The sequence below is a fragment of the Arvicola amphibius genome, chromosome 3 (assembly GCF_903992535.2).
Source record: "Arvicola amphibius chromosome 3, mArvAmp1.2, whole genome shotgun sequence".
Lineage (NCBI taxonomy): Eukaryota > Metazoa > Chordata > Mammalia > Rodentia > Cricetidae > Arvicola > Arvicola amphibius.
Window position 1 is genome coordinate 154,309,563 of NC_052049.1, and position 16,437 is coordinate 154,325,999.

Sequence of the window (16,437 nt, forward strand, 5' to 3'; positions counted from 1 at the left end):
TGACAGAAGGCTCACTGGAGAGGCCAGGAGGCCTGACTAAGGGGCTGAGAAGAAACTAGGAGTCACACACACACGGCAGGCGCTGCAGACAGCATGGAGATCCCGGATATGTGGAGTAGATGCTGAGACAACCTGCCCCGAGCTTGGGGGGTGGAGAAAAGAGAAATGGAATACACAGGCACTGTGGGTGGCTGAGAACTTCTCACCAGGGACAACTAGGCAAAGCCAAAGTAGGGAGAAGCAGTAATCTACAGTACAACTAGTACTGGATCAGTGCAACTCTTTTATATAAAAAATGATAGACAACCTGGTGTGGTGGTTTGAATAAGAAGGACCCCCACAGGCTCAAATAGTTACATGCTTGACCCCATGCTAAAGAACTGTTTGGGAGATTAGGAAGTGTGGACGTTTTGGAGGGGGTATGCCACTGGGACTGGGCTTTGAGATTTCAAAGGCCCATGCCATCGTGCCCAGTTCCCTTGCCTGCCTATCTACAGAGCAGATGCAGCTCTCAGCTCCTTTCCAGCACCATCAAGCTCCCTGCCATGATGACAATGGACTAACCCTCTGAAATCATAAACAACTCCCAATTGAATGCTTTCTTTTATAAGAGTTGCCTTGGCCATGGTCATGCTATCTGGTCATAGCAATAGAACAGTAACTAAGACACACAGACTATTAACTCTGATAATATATTAATTCATTTAACTAATTAATTTCTTGCTTTTGTTACATGGTAGTAAACCCAAGTTTTCCTTTGCCACAGAGATGGTGACCTGGGTCCCAAACTTTAGCCAGAGACATTAAATGACCTACCACCTAAGTGGCTGTGCCATTTCCCACAAAACAAAGCAGGGGGAGGAACCAGTCACTCACACTGACAGCCACTCCTTCCCAGAGCTCAGGCAGGGACAGCTCATGGGTTGTGCAGTTTTTCCTCATGTACAGATGTAAGGCCTAGTGAGGAATGTCAGGGAACTCTCAACCTACAAATGGGATTAGAACCTAGCTGGGTGTGCTTGTGCATTCAGGAGTCAGAGGCAGACAATCTCTGTGGGTATGAAGCTAGGAAACTAGCCTGGCCTGCACAGTGAGTTACAGGCCAGTCAGTGACACACTGAGAGCCTGCCTCCAAAACAACAGCAATGACAAACAAATCAAAAACAAACAAGACAGAAAGAAAGGAAAGGAAAGGAAAGGAAAGGAAAGGAAAGGAAAGGAAAGGAAAGGAAAGGAAAGGAAAGGAAAGGAAAGCCTGCCTTGGGACTGCAGCGATGCCTCAGAGACTGCGAGCTCCAGCTGGTCTTTTGGAGGGCCGGGGTTCAATCCCTAACACCCACATGGAAACTCACAACTGTCTACGACTCCAGGTCCAGGGGGTCCTCTGGTCCATGAGCACAGGGACACACCCAGTGTACTTACATACAGCAAGGAAAACACCCGAACACGGAAAATGAAAAAAAAATTAAGTCTAGATCTAAATCACCAAGGACACAAGAACTACCCCAAACAGGAGACAGAAACAAAGGAGCGGCTCATTCACTCTGAGACAAACACACTCTGCACAAAGCAGAGCAGCCAGGCCCTGTTTGCATACAGTGACGCAACTCTGTGTCGCTTACATCCGTTCCCAAGACCAAAGTCTCACAGAGAACTTAGCTCTGCTGTGTTACAGTGGAATTTTCAAATATCAAAGAAGAGAAAAAGGTTCCTACCCACACGCCAAGTCAAACGCATGCTAGTGCAAACACAACTCTGATGTATTGCTGCATACGACACAGGTTATGGATACTGAGTTGAGCTGCATTACTGGTTACCAGCACCAGGAAAGTTAAAAATCTCTTTATAATTAAAAAGAAGATTCAGGAACAGAGACTGGAAAGATGATTTGGGTAGCAAACTGTTTGCTGCACAATCATGAGAGTCAGAGCTCAGATCCACAGCACCTGCATACCCCGGCCCCCGCTGTGGCACATGCCTGTAACCTAGCACTAGGAGGCAAAGACAAGAGGATCACGCCCACCCACACACCTCTGTTCCTAGCTCCCTGGCCAGCCAGTCTAGCCAACTAGTAAGCTCTGGACTCAGAGAAAGAGCCTGTCTCAAAGCCTCTGGCTTTCACAAACCTGTGCACACACATGCACTCACACCTGCCTAAGTACATCCACATACACTACTCACAAATAAAACAAAAAATAAAATTTTAGGAATCCAGAAATAACCTTTCAGATTTGGTCCAATGCACGAGACTTCCAGTTTCATATGTAACCAAACTAGCATTTAAATTTTTATTATTTTATATTTTACATATGAGTGTTTGTCTGCAAGCATGTCTAGGCACCGCATGTGTTTGTGCTTGGTTCCCTTGGAAGACAGAAGATGTCAAACTCCCTAGAACGGGAGTTACAGATGGCTGTGAGGCACCATGTGATGTAGTCGGAGGATGCTCGTTAGTTTTCCAGCTTCCCAGACCCAAAATAATCACACAGAAGCTATATTAATTACAACACTGTTTGGCCAATAGCTTAAGCGTATTTTTAGCAAGCTCTTGCATCTTGAATTAGCCCATTTCTATTATATTTTACTACAAGGCTCGGTTCCACAGCGTCTGTCTCCTTCGGTGGCTACATGGAGTCTCCCTGACTCCACCTTCTTTCCTCCTCTATCTGCTTGGAATTCCAGCCTTGCTATATTCTGCACTGCTGTAGGCCCAAAGCAGCTTCTTTATTAACCAATGGTAAAACATATTCACAGCATACAGAGGGGAATCCCACATCAATGTAGGCTGAGAATTGAACCCAGGTCCTCTGGGAAAGTGGCCAGTCCTCTTACCCACCAAGCCATCTCTCCAGAACCCTCAAACCAATTTTTTTTTTATGTTTTGGTTTTGTTTAGTGTTTGTTTTTGCTATAATACTACTAAAAGTGATAAGCCTGGGCTTGTCAAATAAAGCAAGTTCATCTGTTACTTCAGTTCGCTGGCTAGCTGAACCAGACGATCCAGACAGCCTTCTGTAGGCCCTCTAGCAATGGGCGTCCACGGCACCGGACCTGTTCTTCCTGTTACACTGTGTCTGGTGTTGCTGAACTCAACAGTGTGCACATAGGGCTTCTACTCCGTGTTAGCACTGCACTAGCTGTTCCTGGCATCTGGAGAATGGCTTTAAAGAGAGCGACCTCTTTAGTTAAAGGGGCTCTAAAGAACAAACACCAAACAGGAAGAACACTCAGTGTCAGTGTTTAAATAGTAACTGCCCAGGGGCTGGGGAGATGACTGAGTCCTAAGAGCTCATACATGTATGACGGCCTGAGGTGGACCTCAGCCCCTAAGCCGGGGAGGGGGCAGCAAGGATCTGCAGCTTACACTTAGGACCCCAGTGCTCGGGGAGTTAGATAGGTGGACCTTGCTGGTCAGCCAGCCCACCCAAACCATCAAGTCCTAGGTTCAGGGAGAGACCTGTCTTCAAATACTAGGTGGAAAACAAAGTAGAAAACACCCTAAATTGCACATGTGTGGATGGACACAGACAGACAGACAGACACAGACACACACACACACACACACACACACAGGATTTTAATTAGAAGGGAGATGAAGAGACAAGGAAAACAAGCAGGGGAGAGAGTGTCGTATAAAATATGAGAGAACTGGAGGCCAAGACGCAGCAGAGAAAACTCGCAGTGAGGAGATCTCAGCTGAGCACAGCGCTGCTTTCTCTTCCTTTGTCTGGATTTGGTGTCCCTGTGCAGTGCAGGCTGACCTGGAGCTCTCCATAGCCAAGACTGGCCTCAAGCTTGAAATCCTACACCTAGGCCTCCCAAGTGACCCACCACACCCAATTACTTTTATTTCTTTCCAAAAAGAAAAAAGAATATTTGGCTCAGGGTGTCAACACGTAACTCTGGCTGGTCTGAAGCTTGGTATGCAGACCATACTCTCCTTGAACTCACAGAGATCCACTTGGGATTAAAGCGTTAGCCTTTAGTGCATTACTATTAACGAATGAGAAATAAAAAGTATTTACTTGACAATGTCACTAGAGGGCGCTAGAGCTACAGGAACAAAACAGGCTGAAGAGAGAATCAAGTTCATCTGTTTTGTCCTAAAAGAAAAGATTATATTTTCCTTTATGTAAAAACCTTAAAATTCTCTTAGAAATTATATATCTGTTTGAATTTAACAATATTTTTGAGTTGAAAAACAGACACACCAGCTGCTGAACTTTTGACCCTGCGAAGGAATGCCCGAGGAACGCTACAGCATCCAGGCATCTAGCCTGCAGAGGGAGGCAGGTGCTAGCCAGGCTGTACCCTTTGATCCCACTAGTGACTGGAATCTGCCCCCCATTCTTGGGGTTCCTCCTCACGGTGCAAAGAACTGCATGCTTGCAGGATACACGCTTTAGACCAATCAGGTTTCATCTGGCAGGATACACGCTTTAGACCAATCAGGTTTCATCTGGCTCAGTTCAGCTATTATGTCATACAGCGTTAATTTGTTGAGAGAAATTGACAAGTTTCTCACTCGGAGCCACCCACCGTCACCATCCTGCAGAGGCTCAGGATGCAAAGGGAGCTGTCACAGGACCCTTTGCAGCAGGGATAACAAAGCTCTTCGTCTCTGAGCTGAAGCTCCATGTCTGCCAGTGTCTATGCAACCATGGCTTACTTGTTAGCCTGCAGCTGGGTAAAATCAGTTCTCACTGTACACGATTCCCTGGGTTCTGTGAGGGCCTTTCCTGAAATCCTAGAGAAGCAGCAGCATCTCCTACAGTAGTTCCCTCGAACAGTCTCATTACCGTTTTACTAATTTACGAGGGGGAGGGTGGTACCTGCATGCCAAGGCACCCATGTGGAAGTCAGAGACCAAGCTGCAAGAGATACTTTGCTCCGACTATGTAAGTCCTGAACACTGAACTCAGATTTCCAGTACTGGTAGCAAGCATCTTTACCCACGGGACCATCTCAGCAGCCCCTTTAGTGATCATATAAACACGTAATGCCCCATTTTAATTTCGTTTCTGCTTAAATACTAGTGTGGCTTCTACTTTCTGTGCTGAAACATCGATAACAGGCACTTCTACTAAACTATGTCAGACTTCCAAAGGTCGTTCTTTAGGAAGGCTCACAGTGGACAAATGTCACTTACCACCATTTGGGGAAAACATACTTCTGTTCCACTGGTCTCATGAAAGCTCATCAGTACCTGAAGGCTCCTTCTGTGGAACGAAACCTAACAGCTACTGGGACAGATTCTCACTATGGCTCATATGAACCTGCTACCCACTCCTCGCTCTTTACTAAGAGTCCTTCACACTTGACAGACACCTATGACACTAAACAAAGCACGAAGCTGAGCATGCGCCAGCTCTTCCTAGTACCTCGGCAGTGGTGAGGAAGACCTTGTCCGTGATGTGTCTCAGCCCACAGGCCACCACCCCAAGAGCAACTCCAGGGAACACGTAGGAATTGTTGCCTTGGCCGGGGAAGAGAGTCTGTCCGTCTGGAAGAGTGACTGGGTCGAAAGGGCTGCCGCTGGCAAAGATCGCACGCCCCTGCAACACAGACAGACAGAGAGCACCAATGACGAAGAGAACAGTCATCTGCAGGCAGTCTAACGGGTGTCAGTGCTGCCCGCGGGTTATGGGGGCATGCTTGCCACTGTGCTCTGTATTCATCTGTCCAGGAGTGGGCAAAGCACAGGATTCCCTAAGGCTACCACTCTGTTCTCTGCAGTGGTCCAACCTCAGGCCTAATGACCACAATAGAGAGACTTCCAACTACAGACTTCTGAGGACGAAATCAGCAGGTTCCTAGAAATTGGAAGTGGTATGTTAGGTTAGAACTCACGCTTCAGTCTCACGGTAATTGTCAATGTTTTACAACACAGCGCATTCGGGAAGATCTCAAGAAAAAGTTGAGGTCATCTGTTTCTGACACACTGAAAGTTTACAACACAACTATAAAACTGATCTACCAGTAAGTATCTGTATGGCAGAAGCCTCTATGCTAACAAGGACTGCTGAGATGCATAGAGACAAAATAATCACGGGCCTCCTGTGTGCAAGGTACAACACTACAATCTGCTCAAAGGCTGGGCTTGCGTCCCTTGATTATTTAAAGCTACTGAAGAACGTAAGGAAAACTCAATCTGTACATGAGATAAAAGGTTAAAATTACTTAGGATATTGATGCCATCTCAGCTAAGAGATGGAATAGCCCCTTGTCAGAACGTGACTTGCTCCTGTGATGAGCACTGAGCACGTTCCTTACAGGTAGAGCCTTCAAGCTGTGGTTTGTGCACAGCATCACAACTCTGTGCTGCATTTACCCTCTCTATTTTATATAAATAAAGGATTTAGATGCATAAAACTAACTTCATTTCTGTTATAATGATATTCTCAAGTATTTGAGGAGTGCTAAAGGCTTTCTGCCAACCTATCAGTCAAATATATGCCAGTACAAGCACAGTATAAAATTAACTTTTTATTTTTAAAACAGCAAACTATTGAGCACTGAGGATTCTATGACAGCCTGGCTGGGTATCAGCGTAGCTGCCCAGATCCCCACCCATGGCATCAAAATCCAAACCCGAAATTTAGCTAAGCAAAAACTAAACTGTGGTTTCATTTTGTATGCTTCGGTGCTTGAGAACAGCTAGTTAAAGAAGACAGCTCCAGAACCATCCAAGACTAAGTTCTCTCCCTTTCATGTTTTATATTTAAGTCTTACTTTCTAAATCACTCAAGGAAAGTTACCACTAAAACATACAAAGTTGACTTATTTATTGAAGATGCGCAGAGCGACTCCACATTGAGGAAGAGGAGGCAGTCACTCACACCTTCGGTCTGTTCATGCATCTTTCAGTTTTGATGGACTAAGTACGATGTCAAGAGCACGTGATCAACGCTGTGGGCTCCCTAGGCTTCCCGTAACTAACTGACACATGACGGCTCACCTTGGTTGCTCTATAGCACTGCTCCGCAGAACACTCTGCTTTGCTGGTTGGATTACTCAAAGCAAAAATGATGGGTCGTTCGTTGAAGGCAGCCATATCTTTGAGAATTTGTTCTGTGAAAGCACCACCAATTGCAGCAACTCCTAAAAAGAAAGAAGAAATGGGGGACAGGACTGTCACTCAGTTCATCAAGAGGATAGGGTTCCCAAACAATGAGATATAGCAGCTCCTTTCTACCAGGACATAAACAAACTCTAGAATGTTCACACTAAAGTCTAGTGATGAAAAACACTGCTCAAGGCCAACCTCTTCAGGATTAACTCAACAAGTGCCCTCATAAATCACAGGCATGACAACAGACTTACATTACAGAGTTCCTAGTCAAAGCATTTGTATCAGGAAATTAAACCATTAATGCATTAAATCCAATATTCTCTCTACTCAAGCTTGAGTAGACTATGGCCATTGTGTCTTTATAGGCAATGTCAATCATCTTATCGTCTTCACAACAGGTGAGATCAACATTCGCTGAAAGCAGAACAGAGCAGCTAACATAAGGAAGGTGAAAAGGAGGAAGCTTAAAGGATGCACTGCGTAAAACACATTGAAAGCTCAGGAAAGTTCTTTGTGATTCTGGACCATCTACATCGACGGCTATTGCAAACACACTCTAAGGATAGACTATGATTGGAAAAAGACACACGTCATGGAAATAGGAACAAACTGAAATAACTTCCTTCAAGATTTTAAGCACAGAATCTGAACATGTTAAGCATGTCTTCCATGGATCTTTAAAGCAGGTCTCATATAGCACAGGTACGCTCCTGTCCTGTCCTCTTATCTCCACTTCCAAAGCTGGAATGGGAGGGCAGGTGCACATCACATGCCCAGATGCCCACTACACACTGCACTGTGCACACACCGTGCCTGAGTACCTGAGGAGGAATGCAATGACAGGAGAGGTGCAAGCCTAGGAAGTCTCCTGAGAAGTCCTGTCCAGAGCTCCTGGATCTCAGCTTGACTGATACACTGTGGACATGGATCCTCACAGCATAACTAGTACACGGTGGGCGTGGATCCTCACAGCATAACTAGTACCACGGTGGGCGTGGATCCTCACAGCATAACTAGTACACGGTGGGCGTGGTTCCTCACGGCATAACTAGTACACGGTGGGCGTGGTTCCTCACGGCATAACTAGTACACGGTGGGCGTGGTTCCTCACGGCATAACTAGTACACGGTGGGCGTGGTTCCTCACAGCATAACTAGTACACGGTGGGCGTGGTTCCTCACAGCATAACTAGTACACGGTGGGCGTGGTTCCTCACGGCATAACTAGTACACGGTGGACGTGGTTCCTCACGGCATAACTAGTACACGGTGGGCATGATTCTTCATGGCATAACTACTATGCTGCGGGCATGGTCCCTCATGGCAAGGCTACCCTGTGCACCACAGGACGTTTTAACAACTTCACTGACCTCTACCCACTAGATGTCAGCTGGCCTTTCTTTTCTTTCTTCATCAACACCCCCTTCACACTGATGACCGCTAAAAACCATCTCGTGGCACAAACCGGTGCCCTGGAGGAGGGTTTTCAGGACATTCTGGAAGGGCTGTCTGCCTGGAGGAACGAAGCCTGGAAGAGGGCTGACTGCGGCAGATGTGAGCGGATGACACAGCACAAAGGCCACACACCTCAGCCCAAATCAGGAATACTAGGAAGGCAGACTATGAGGACCCCGCTACGTAAGTGCATTTTCTTTCTGGATTCCAAAGGTTAGAATTTTTAAAAAAGCAAAATAATGCTAAATAGGCCAAATTTAAGAAAAGGGAAGAAAAAAGCATTTACCTATTAGGGCAGTTGGTTTTATCTTTTGAACAATGGCTTCTAGACTCTTCATTTCTTCATGTTCATGGGCAAACACCTCTTTCTCTTCTGTGAGAGAAGCTCGTCCCTAAGTAAAGCAAATGAGAAGTGGAAGTATTGCAAGAGTGTGCTTCAAAGGCGCAGCACATATTCCACACTGCTGGCTCGCACGCTCACCACCCTGTGTCCGACACGTAGCATCTATGCTGGAAGCCCCTCTCTAAAGGTCACTGTATTACTTCACTTGTCCTTTCAACAAATATTTACATGGCAGACAGTGTTCCAGACAATGGTGACACAACAGTAGGTAAACAAATCCAACGAGAGCCTTGAGACATAGGCCAAGCATAATCACTGTTATTTCACACACGAAGACACAGCTTCAGAGACTTGAAGTGACCACAACTTAGGACAGGCATTGTCTGGGACTGCTTTTCCAGTACATCACAGGACGGCCTGGAGGAGAGGCTCTCCAAATGCTGGATGCCAGACTGAATGCTAACCATCAGGCTGAAAGCTGGTGCAATCTCCTTGTTTTAAAGCGTGTGTGTGGTCATGTGTATGAGTTCAGGCACAGGGTGCATGGGGAGGTCAGACACAAGCTTGGCTTCCAGTCTTTCCTTCTACCTTGTCTGAGACAGTGTCCCTGTTGACCGCCATGTACTCCATAAACCAGTGAGCGGAGCTGCAACTCCCAGGAAATCTCCTGTTTCCATTGGAATATTACATGAGTTGCTGGAATTATTGCCATGTACTTTATGTGGGTTTTGGGATTTGAACTCAGGTCCTCATGATTGTGTGATAACCACTTTACCCACTGAGTCATCTCTCCAGCCCAGATTTATTTGCTTTTAAAAGCAATATACAGAATACTAGAAAATTTAAAACATATGAACCCCTTTATATCTGCTTCCTTCTCTGTAAACAAGTAAAGCAAGGAACTGGCTTCTCACCGGGTCACTGGGGGTTAAAGAAATGATGGGAAGCACTTGAACCCTTATCAGCGCTGATTTAAAAAAAAAATCTGCAAAGAGAAAAGGAGCCCATCTCCAGCTCTTTATAATTTTGGAACATTTTCTCCTAGGCTGCTACAAATTGCTATTTGTGTATCACTGCTTTTCATGATAAATGTGACATTGGATTGGATGGCTTCCCAAAAGAAAGCGCACCATTGGTCATTGCTGTATTCCAACAAGTTTTCTCCATCTTCCCTGCTCCATGTATCAACACACTCTATGTCTAAGACACCATGAAAATAAGCCCCTTCACTCACTTACAACCAAATCTGAAGCTTCCATTTCACACCTACTGCAGGAGGGAATACTAGCGATAGTAAGGTGGATATTTTGATCCATAGTCTTATTAGTCATGTTTACTTGAAAAATTTTTCTAATTTCTACTTTAATCAGGAAACGCCTAATTGTTCGCTTGTGTTTTGTGATTAATCCTAAATCTGAAAGAACTCAGTTGACAGAAACTTCTTTCAAACAGAGATTGGGTCCAAGGTTTTACACGTTTTAGATACTAAAAACCGTCAAATGATTTCAAATCTTTATTCCTCTTCATGAACAGCCTGCCTCTTTCTTTACAATAAAGTGAGATAATTTTAGCAACCCTGTTGAGTTATACCTCCAGCCCCATAAATAATTTTTTTTTTTTTTTGGTTTTTTCGAGACACGGTTTCTCTGCAGCTTTAGAGCCTGTCCTGGAGCTAGCTCTTGTAGACCAGGCTGGCCTTGAACTCACAGAGATCCACCTGCCTCTGCCTCCCAAGTGCTGGGATTAAAGGCGTGCGCCACCACCGCTCGGCTTTTTCTTTTTTTTTTTTTTTTGTTTTTTTTTTGTTTTGTTTTGTTTTGTTTTTTGCCCATAAATAAATTTTAAACTGATTAATAGAAAGCACTCACAGAGAGATTAGTTTCTTTTGTGTTTGCAGCGAGATTTTTTTTTTAATCACTTTCTAATAACATAAAGACTACAATGCTGGCGATTTTAGAGTTCTATGTGACCGGAGGTCCTGGGGGCAATCTTGCTGAGTGCGCTTACGCTTACTCTGCTAACATTGCAGACAGGGAATTTGTTCCATTTTCACAGTTCCATTGCGAACGTCAGGCAGCACTGGCATGGAGAGAGTGAGACAGCCTCATCATCAACAGGAGGAAATCGGCACTTGGCACATCAAAGAATTTCTCTCAAATGAGTTAGAGATGTAATAAACCCAATTGTTCCCAACTCTGTCCTACCTTCCTGTGTCTGTGTTCTCTGCTAAGTAGCTCTGCAGGTCCATCACAAAAGCAGACCACACAGATGCTTTCAGTTCAACATGCTCACCATGGGGTGCCGCTCAACAACACCCACCCCCAGTTTAAAAATGCACTTATTACACCTAACCATGGAACAGCAGAGCTTATCCTGGCCTGCGTTAAATATACTCAGAATCTGAGCACAAAATCTACCTTGTAACAAATGCAGCATCAAACACCAGACAGTGGGGACCAGGATGACCGTGTGAGTGCCATTCTGCATCTAAACATTGAAAGGTCCTAACTGCATCCGTCAAATTGGGGGTTTCTGTTTCTTCCTTGCCTGTGTTTCTGGACTGGAACATATGGCTCCCCCTGGTCACTAAAATATGCACTAGAATGACAATTCCCGCATCAGTCTTAAGAACTGACACATCTATCCACCTGTCCCCTTGTAACATTGCTTGTAGTCTGCCACTGAGCCCACCCACAGGGAGCAGTGTGGGGCAGATGTGGACTCAACCTGAAGAAAGCTTAGAGCCACTGGGCCAACATCAACAGCACTGTCCACTTTGACCCAAAGATGAATGAGAAGAGACCATGGCTGTGTGTCCTCAAGACGTGACTACTGAGAACATGGTACTGGGCCACAGCAGCAGAGCATCTTTAATGCTGCCTTTTGTTAGCCTAACACTAGTCTTAGTGACTTTAGGAGCTGATGACTCATCGCCTTGAAATGGTTTAATAAAATGAATGCTTTTGCAATCTCTCTGCCCCCTCGGTTCCCTTATTGGTAGCTGGCAAATATCATCCCGCCTTATAAGAAAGAAAAAAAGAAAGTCTCATCATGGAAAAACATGGAATCATTTGACAATTACAGTTTTTATTATCTAAACTATTTTTGAACAATTTTTGGAAGCAGTCTGAACTAAAATTCATGGTTAGTTTGAGTCTTACACAGTGAAATTTCCAGTAGAGATACCAAGTAAAATGCTGGCTTGGAAATGCGTATTTCCTGGGATCAGTAACTTTCAGCTGCAAACATTCTCAACAGAACATGAGACAATTCTGGCTTACTACTCCCAGAGAAATGCACACACTCAGTTGCGGTCGTAAAAGCAAGGACACAGCCTATGCTTCTGAGGCCCTAGGAGACAAGCGTTGCAGGACTCCACACTGCTTCAGCATGACCTCCTCTGGGTTCAAGGCCAAACACTAAGCTGTACCCACCAGTTTCCTCAGCTCTCATCATCTGTCCAGAGTTTCTGCATTAAATGATGTACCCTCACTACAAACTGACGCAGGATGAGGAATGAGGATAACGAAGGGGCAGTCACATGGCTCTTCTGGAAACACGTGGTTGGACTACAACCTGGCTGAGGTGGACACAGCATGCTTTAGAGTCTGGGAGACGAGCAGCAGTTGGGTGCTGAGTAACAGGTAGAACCATTATATGGGCCAGCTCTCCTGTCTGTGGGCGAACATGACTCCTGGCCGTGGCAGTGAAGACAGTAGCCTTTCCTAAGGCAACACTGCATCATGAAAACTGGTCCCCAAAGCTCAGGGTGAGCCTATATGTCAGGGATTTGCTCTTCCAGCTGACACAACAATTAAGGGAACCTGTCTAAATGCACTACCTTCTCCAATAGAGGAAAGTGATTCTAATGTGCTCTAGCTATCACAACAGAGTATAGTCGTGAAGGATGCTGAGCTATCACTCAGAGAATACTGAACATTGTACTGTCTGCCCATCAGCATTTTCTTTTTTCTTGAATATTTATCTATTTATTTATGTATACACTATTCTGTCTGCGAGTATTCCTGCAGGCCAGAAGAGGGCACCAGACCTAATTACAGATGCTTGTGAGCCACCATGTGGTTGCCGGGAATTGAACTCAGGACCTTTGGAAGAGCAGGCAATGCTCTTAACTGCTAAGCCATCTCTCTAGCCCCCGTCAGCATTTTCAAATTACTTTCCACCTGAAAAATGGAAATGCTAAAATCATCAGTAAAGTGTCTAGATGTCAATTTACATAATTATTGACTTTTTACATATTTACTTATTTAAGGTCTACACTGTCAGATAATCCCCTTGCCATCTCTGCCACCACACCTAGGGCTCTCTTGGTGTACAGTTTAATCTAAAGATGAGTTTCCTCATTTGGATATCTGAAGACAACACCCAGGAGACTCAGTCCTGACAAGTGCTTATCTTCCAGGAGAGTCTCTAATCAGACATCCACAACCAGGAAAGTGTCTAGCTGAGCTTAAGGGAGTGTGCCGAAGAGTAAGGCAGGAGCAGGAGGCCAGCCTGGGCTACACAGCACAGCATATCCTGGTGTGAAGAACAGGAGGGTGTCAACACAACTTTTAAAGACATCCAATAATATAAATCTATGTTACTTCATATAATTCTTCATTCTCAAATTCCTTGTCATTTCTTTTTGTTGTTGTTGTTGTTCCATACTGTATCACAGCCTTAAATAATTTTTGTACATGAGAACACATAACAGTCATAACATCTTGTCCTTTCTAAGCTAGGAACCTTGTGATTTTAAACTGTTCTCCTGGGCCAATGTTTATTCCCTACAAAAGACAAGGATCTCTACTCTGATCACTCAGATGACTTTATCCATCCTTTACCTCAGAACTCACACTGTCCTCTGTCAGAAGGAAAGGCATCCAGCATTGAGACAGTGGAGAATCCTGCTCAGTGTTCTCTTGTTGGAGCCAGGTGTCAGCTCAACCACTGACAGGCAGTGCCATAGCAAAACCATGCAAACTGCTTCAGGTATATAGGTTTAGATAAATTTGCCTATGAGCCATGAAAAATAGGAACAAAGTCCTTTCTTTTGATCACAAATCAAAAATAACTATGCATATATGAAAATAAAAGTAATATAAATTCTTAGGGGTGATTTTTGTCAGCAGCTTAGATAACCATATTCAAACTAGTATAATTTTATAATTCCTGCTAAAAGCAACACATAAAAGAGGAACAGAGTTATACTAAATATAACAAAAAACCTGAAAAAAGAAGCTAGGAATATCATAATCATAACCTGAAAATGACATAAATCTAATGTAACCCATATCTTCTTAATGCAGTGCAATGTCCTAGATTATCTAGGATGGCAAAATAAACATCTAACTGTATTCCTGACTGTTGCTCTCACCTCTGTAAGCTGCAGTCAGTATGTTAACAGTCTGTGACAATTCATTATCTAGGGACATTAAAAGGGGGCATGATGCATTTTGACAAACGGTAAATTCACGTCGCTTTTGAAAGTTTTTATGATATTTAGGAAAATGAAGAAAAGCTCTGTTTGATACAGAAGACCTTTCATCTCAGAAGAAAGGCAGAGCCGGGGCTGGGGGTCCATTGGTCCTTGCACCCAAAGGTGGAGCTGGGGCTGGGGGTTCAACGGTCCCTGCACCCACAGGCACAGCTGGGGCTGGGGGTCCATCGGTCCCTGCACCCACAGGCGGAGCTGGGGCTGGGGGGGGTCCACTGGTCCCTGCACCCACAGGCTCAGCCGGGGCTGGGGGTTCATCGGTCCCTGCACCCACAGGCGCAGCCGGGGCTGGGGGTCCACTGGTCCCTGCACCCACAGGCGCAGCCGGAGCTGGGGGTCCATCATCCCTGCATCCACTGCAGGACTTGCGAGCCCTCTAGTACTCTCGCTTCTTGCTTTCTCCACCAATAAGCTGGCTGGATTGCTGACAACGGCCAAACAGATGAACTGGATTTGAGCTTTCCAAAGCTGAGAGAACACCAGTAAACTAAAGAAAAAGAGACTCCTCAGCTCAGCTTCCAGGGCTACTTCAATGCTAACTTAGACATGGAGTGAGGCCTTATGTGTATCTTTCAAAAAGACTTAAGAGTGGTAAGGAGCAGAGACACAGTTCCACACTGTCACTCTCGGCAGGCTTCACGGCTTTGATATAGAAAGAAATTTCAGCACTAGCCAATTTTGAAGCAAAATTGAAGATTTGATTGTAAAGGTATTTATTATTATTACTATTATTATTATTATTAGTGTGGTTGATAATTGCATGCTAGCTATACTATAGTACATATGTGGAAGTCACAGAACAACTTGTGAGAATTGGTATTCTCTTTCTACTGTTATGCAGATTCTGGGGATTGAACTGGGGTCACGGGGCTTGTGTTGCAAGTGGCCTTATCTGCTCAGCCATCATCTCCCTGGCCTACAGTTGGAAATGTTATTAAAGATATTTTATGAGGGCTGGAGAGATGGCTCAGAAGTTAAGAGCACTGACTTTCCTTCCAGAGGTCCTGAGTTCAATTCCCAGCAACCATATGGTGGCTCACAACCATCTATAATGGGGTCTGGTGCCCTCTTCTGGCCTGTAGGCACACATGCAGCCAGAACATTGTATACATAGTAAATTAAATCTTTTTAAAAAAAAGATATTTTATGAATTTAAACATTATTGGAGAAAGAGAGGAACTTGGAAAGAAAACCACACCTGAGAGCAGGATGTGGGCTTCTGCGAGAGAAACCAGACACCCACGTGTAGGTAAGTATAGGCTCCTTAAGGTCGAATCACAATTGTATTCACGTTAAGCATTTATACCCTTTTGGCAACTCTCATTTTTCATCTTCTCTCTCCTTTGATAATGAGATTCTGGAGTGGTTCCAGTTGCCTTGGACAGAATGATAATCTGATAAGGTAAAATGGCAGATGCTTGGGTTGAATACGAAGTTTGGTATATGTGTTTTTCCTATAAAAAGGGTTTCTAGTTTCCTGCAAGACTCCTAGAAAACTAGTCTACAGTCAGGACAAGGCAATGCAGTTCATTGCGCTTGCATTCTTGCTTCTCCACTGGGAGAGGCTTCAGCTGGATGCCTGGGAGAGAGGCTCCCATCCCTTCTGTCCCCAAGATTTCCCCATTCTTCTGTCCTGCCTCAGCTTCCCCCTGGGTGATGAGAAATGACTAGCTGGTTTCAGGAATCACTGTTCTAAAGGATCCATCACAACCCTACAGGCAGGCTTTTCAAAGGCATATGTTTCAGGATATCCAACACAGAGACATGAACACACAGCTCTGTAATCATAGACTTCTGATAAAAATTGCTATAAGAACAACCTAAGATTAATGAAAAACATTTATGTACTTAGACCCTCTAAATTCCCTAGAATATGAAGTAAATCATAAAAAGCCATAAACACTGTACCAAGCATCTCCAAACTCCTCCGGTAAATAGTTCTCAAAAAGTTTGTCACTTATCTCCATGAAAATGGAAAGACATGTGTTTTATTGCAGACAGCTTGCTTTATTAATCACAGTAACCACTGGCAGGTTTTGGCCATGAAGCCCAAACTTGGCAGGATACAC

General features: G+C 44.6%; 1 protein-coding gene across 1 annotated transcript in view; it reads right to left on the reverse strand.

The window, feature by feature from the left end:
* The window catches only part of Me1 (malic enzyme 1), a 138,980-nt gene that overhangs the window by 6,717 nt on the left and 115,826 nt on the right, over positions 1-16,437 (reverse strand). The window contains exons 11-13 of the mRNA XM_042054733.1: positions 8,812-8,917; positions 6,958-7,100; positions 5,381-5,554 (exon numbers count right to left, since the gene is read on the reverse strand). Of these exons, the coding sequence (XP_041910667.1) occupies positions 5,381-5,554; positions 6,958-7,100; positions 8,812-8,917 (423 nt within the window). The remainder of the gene's footprint in view (positions 1-5,380; positions 5,555-6,957; positions 7,101-8,811; positions 8,918-16,437) is intronic.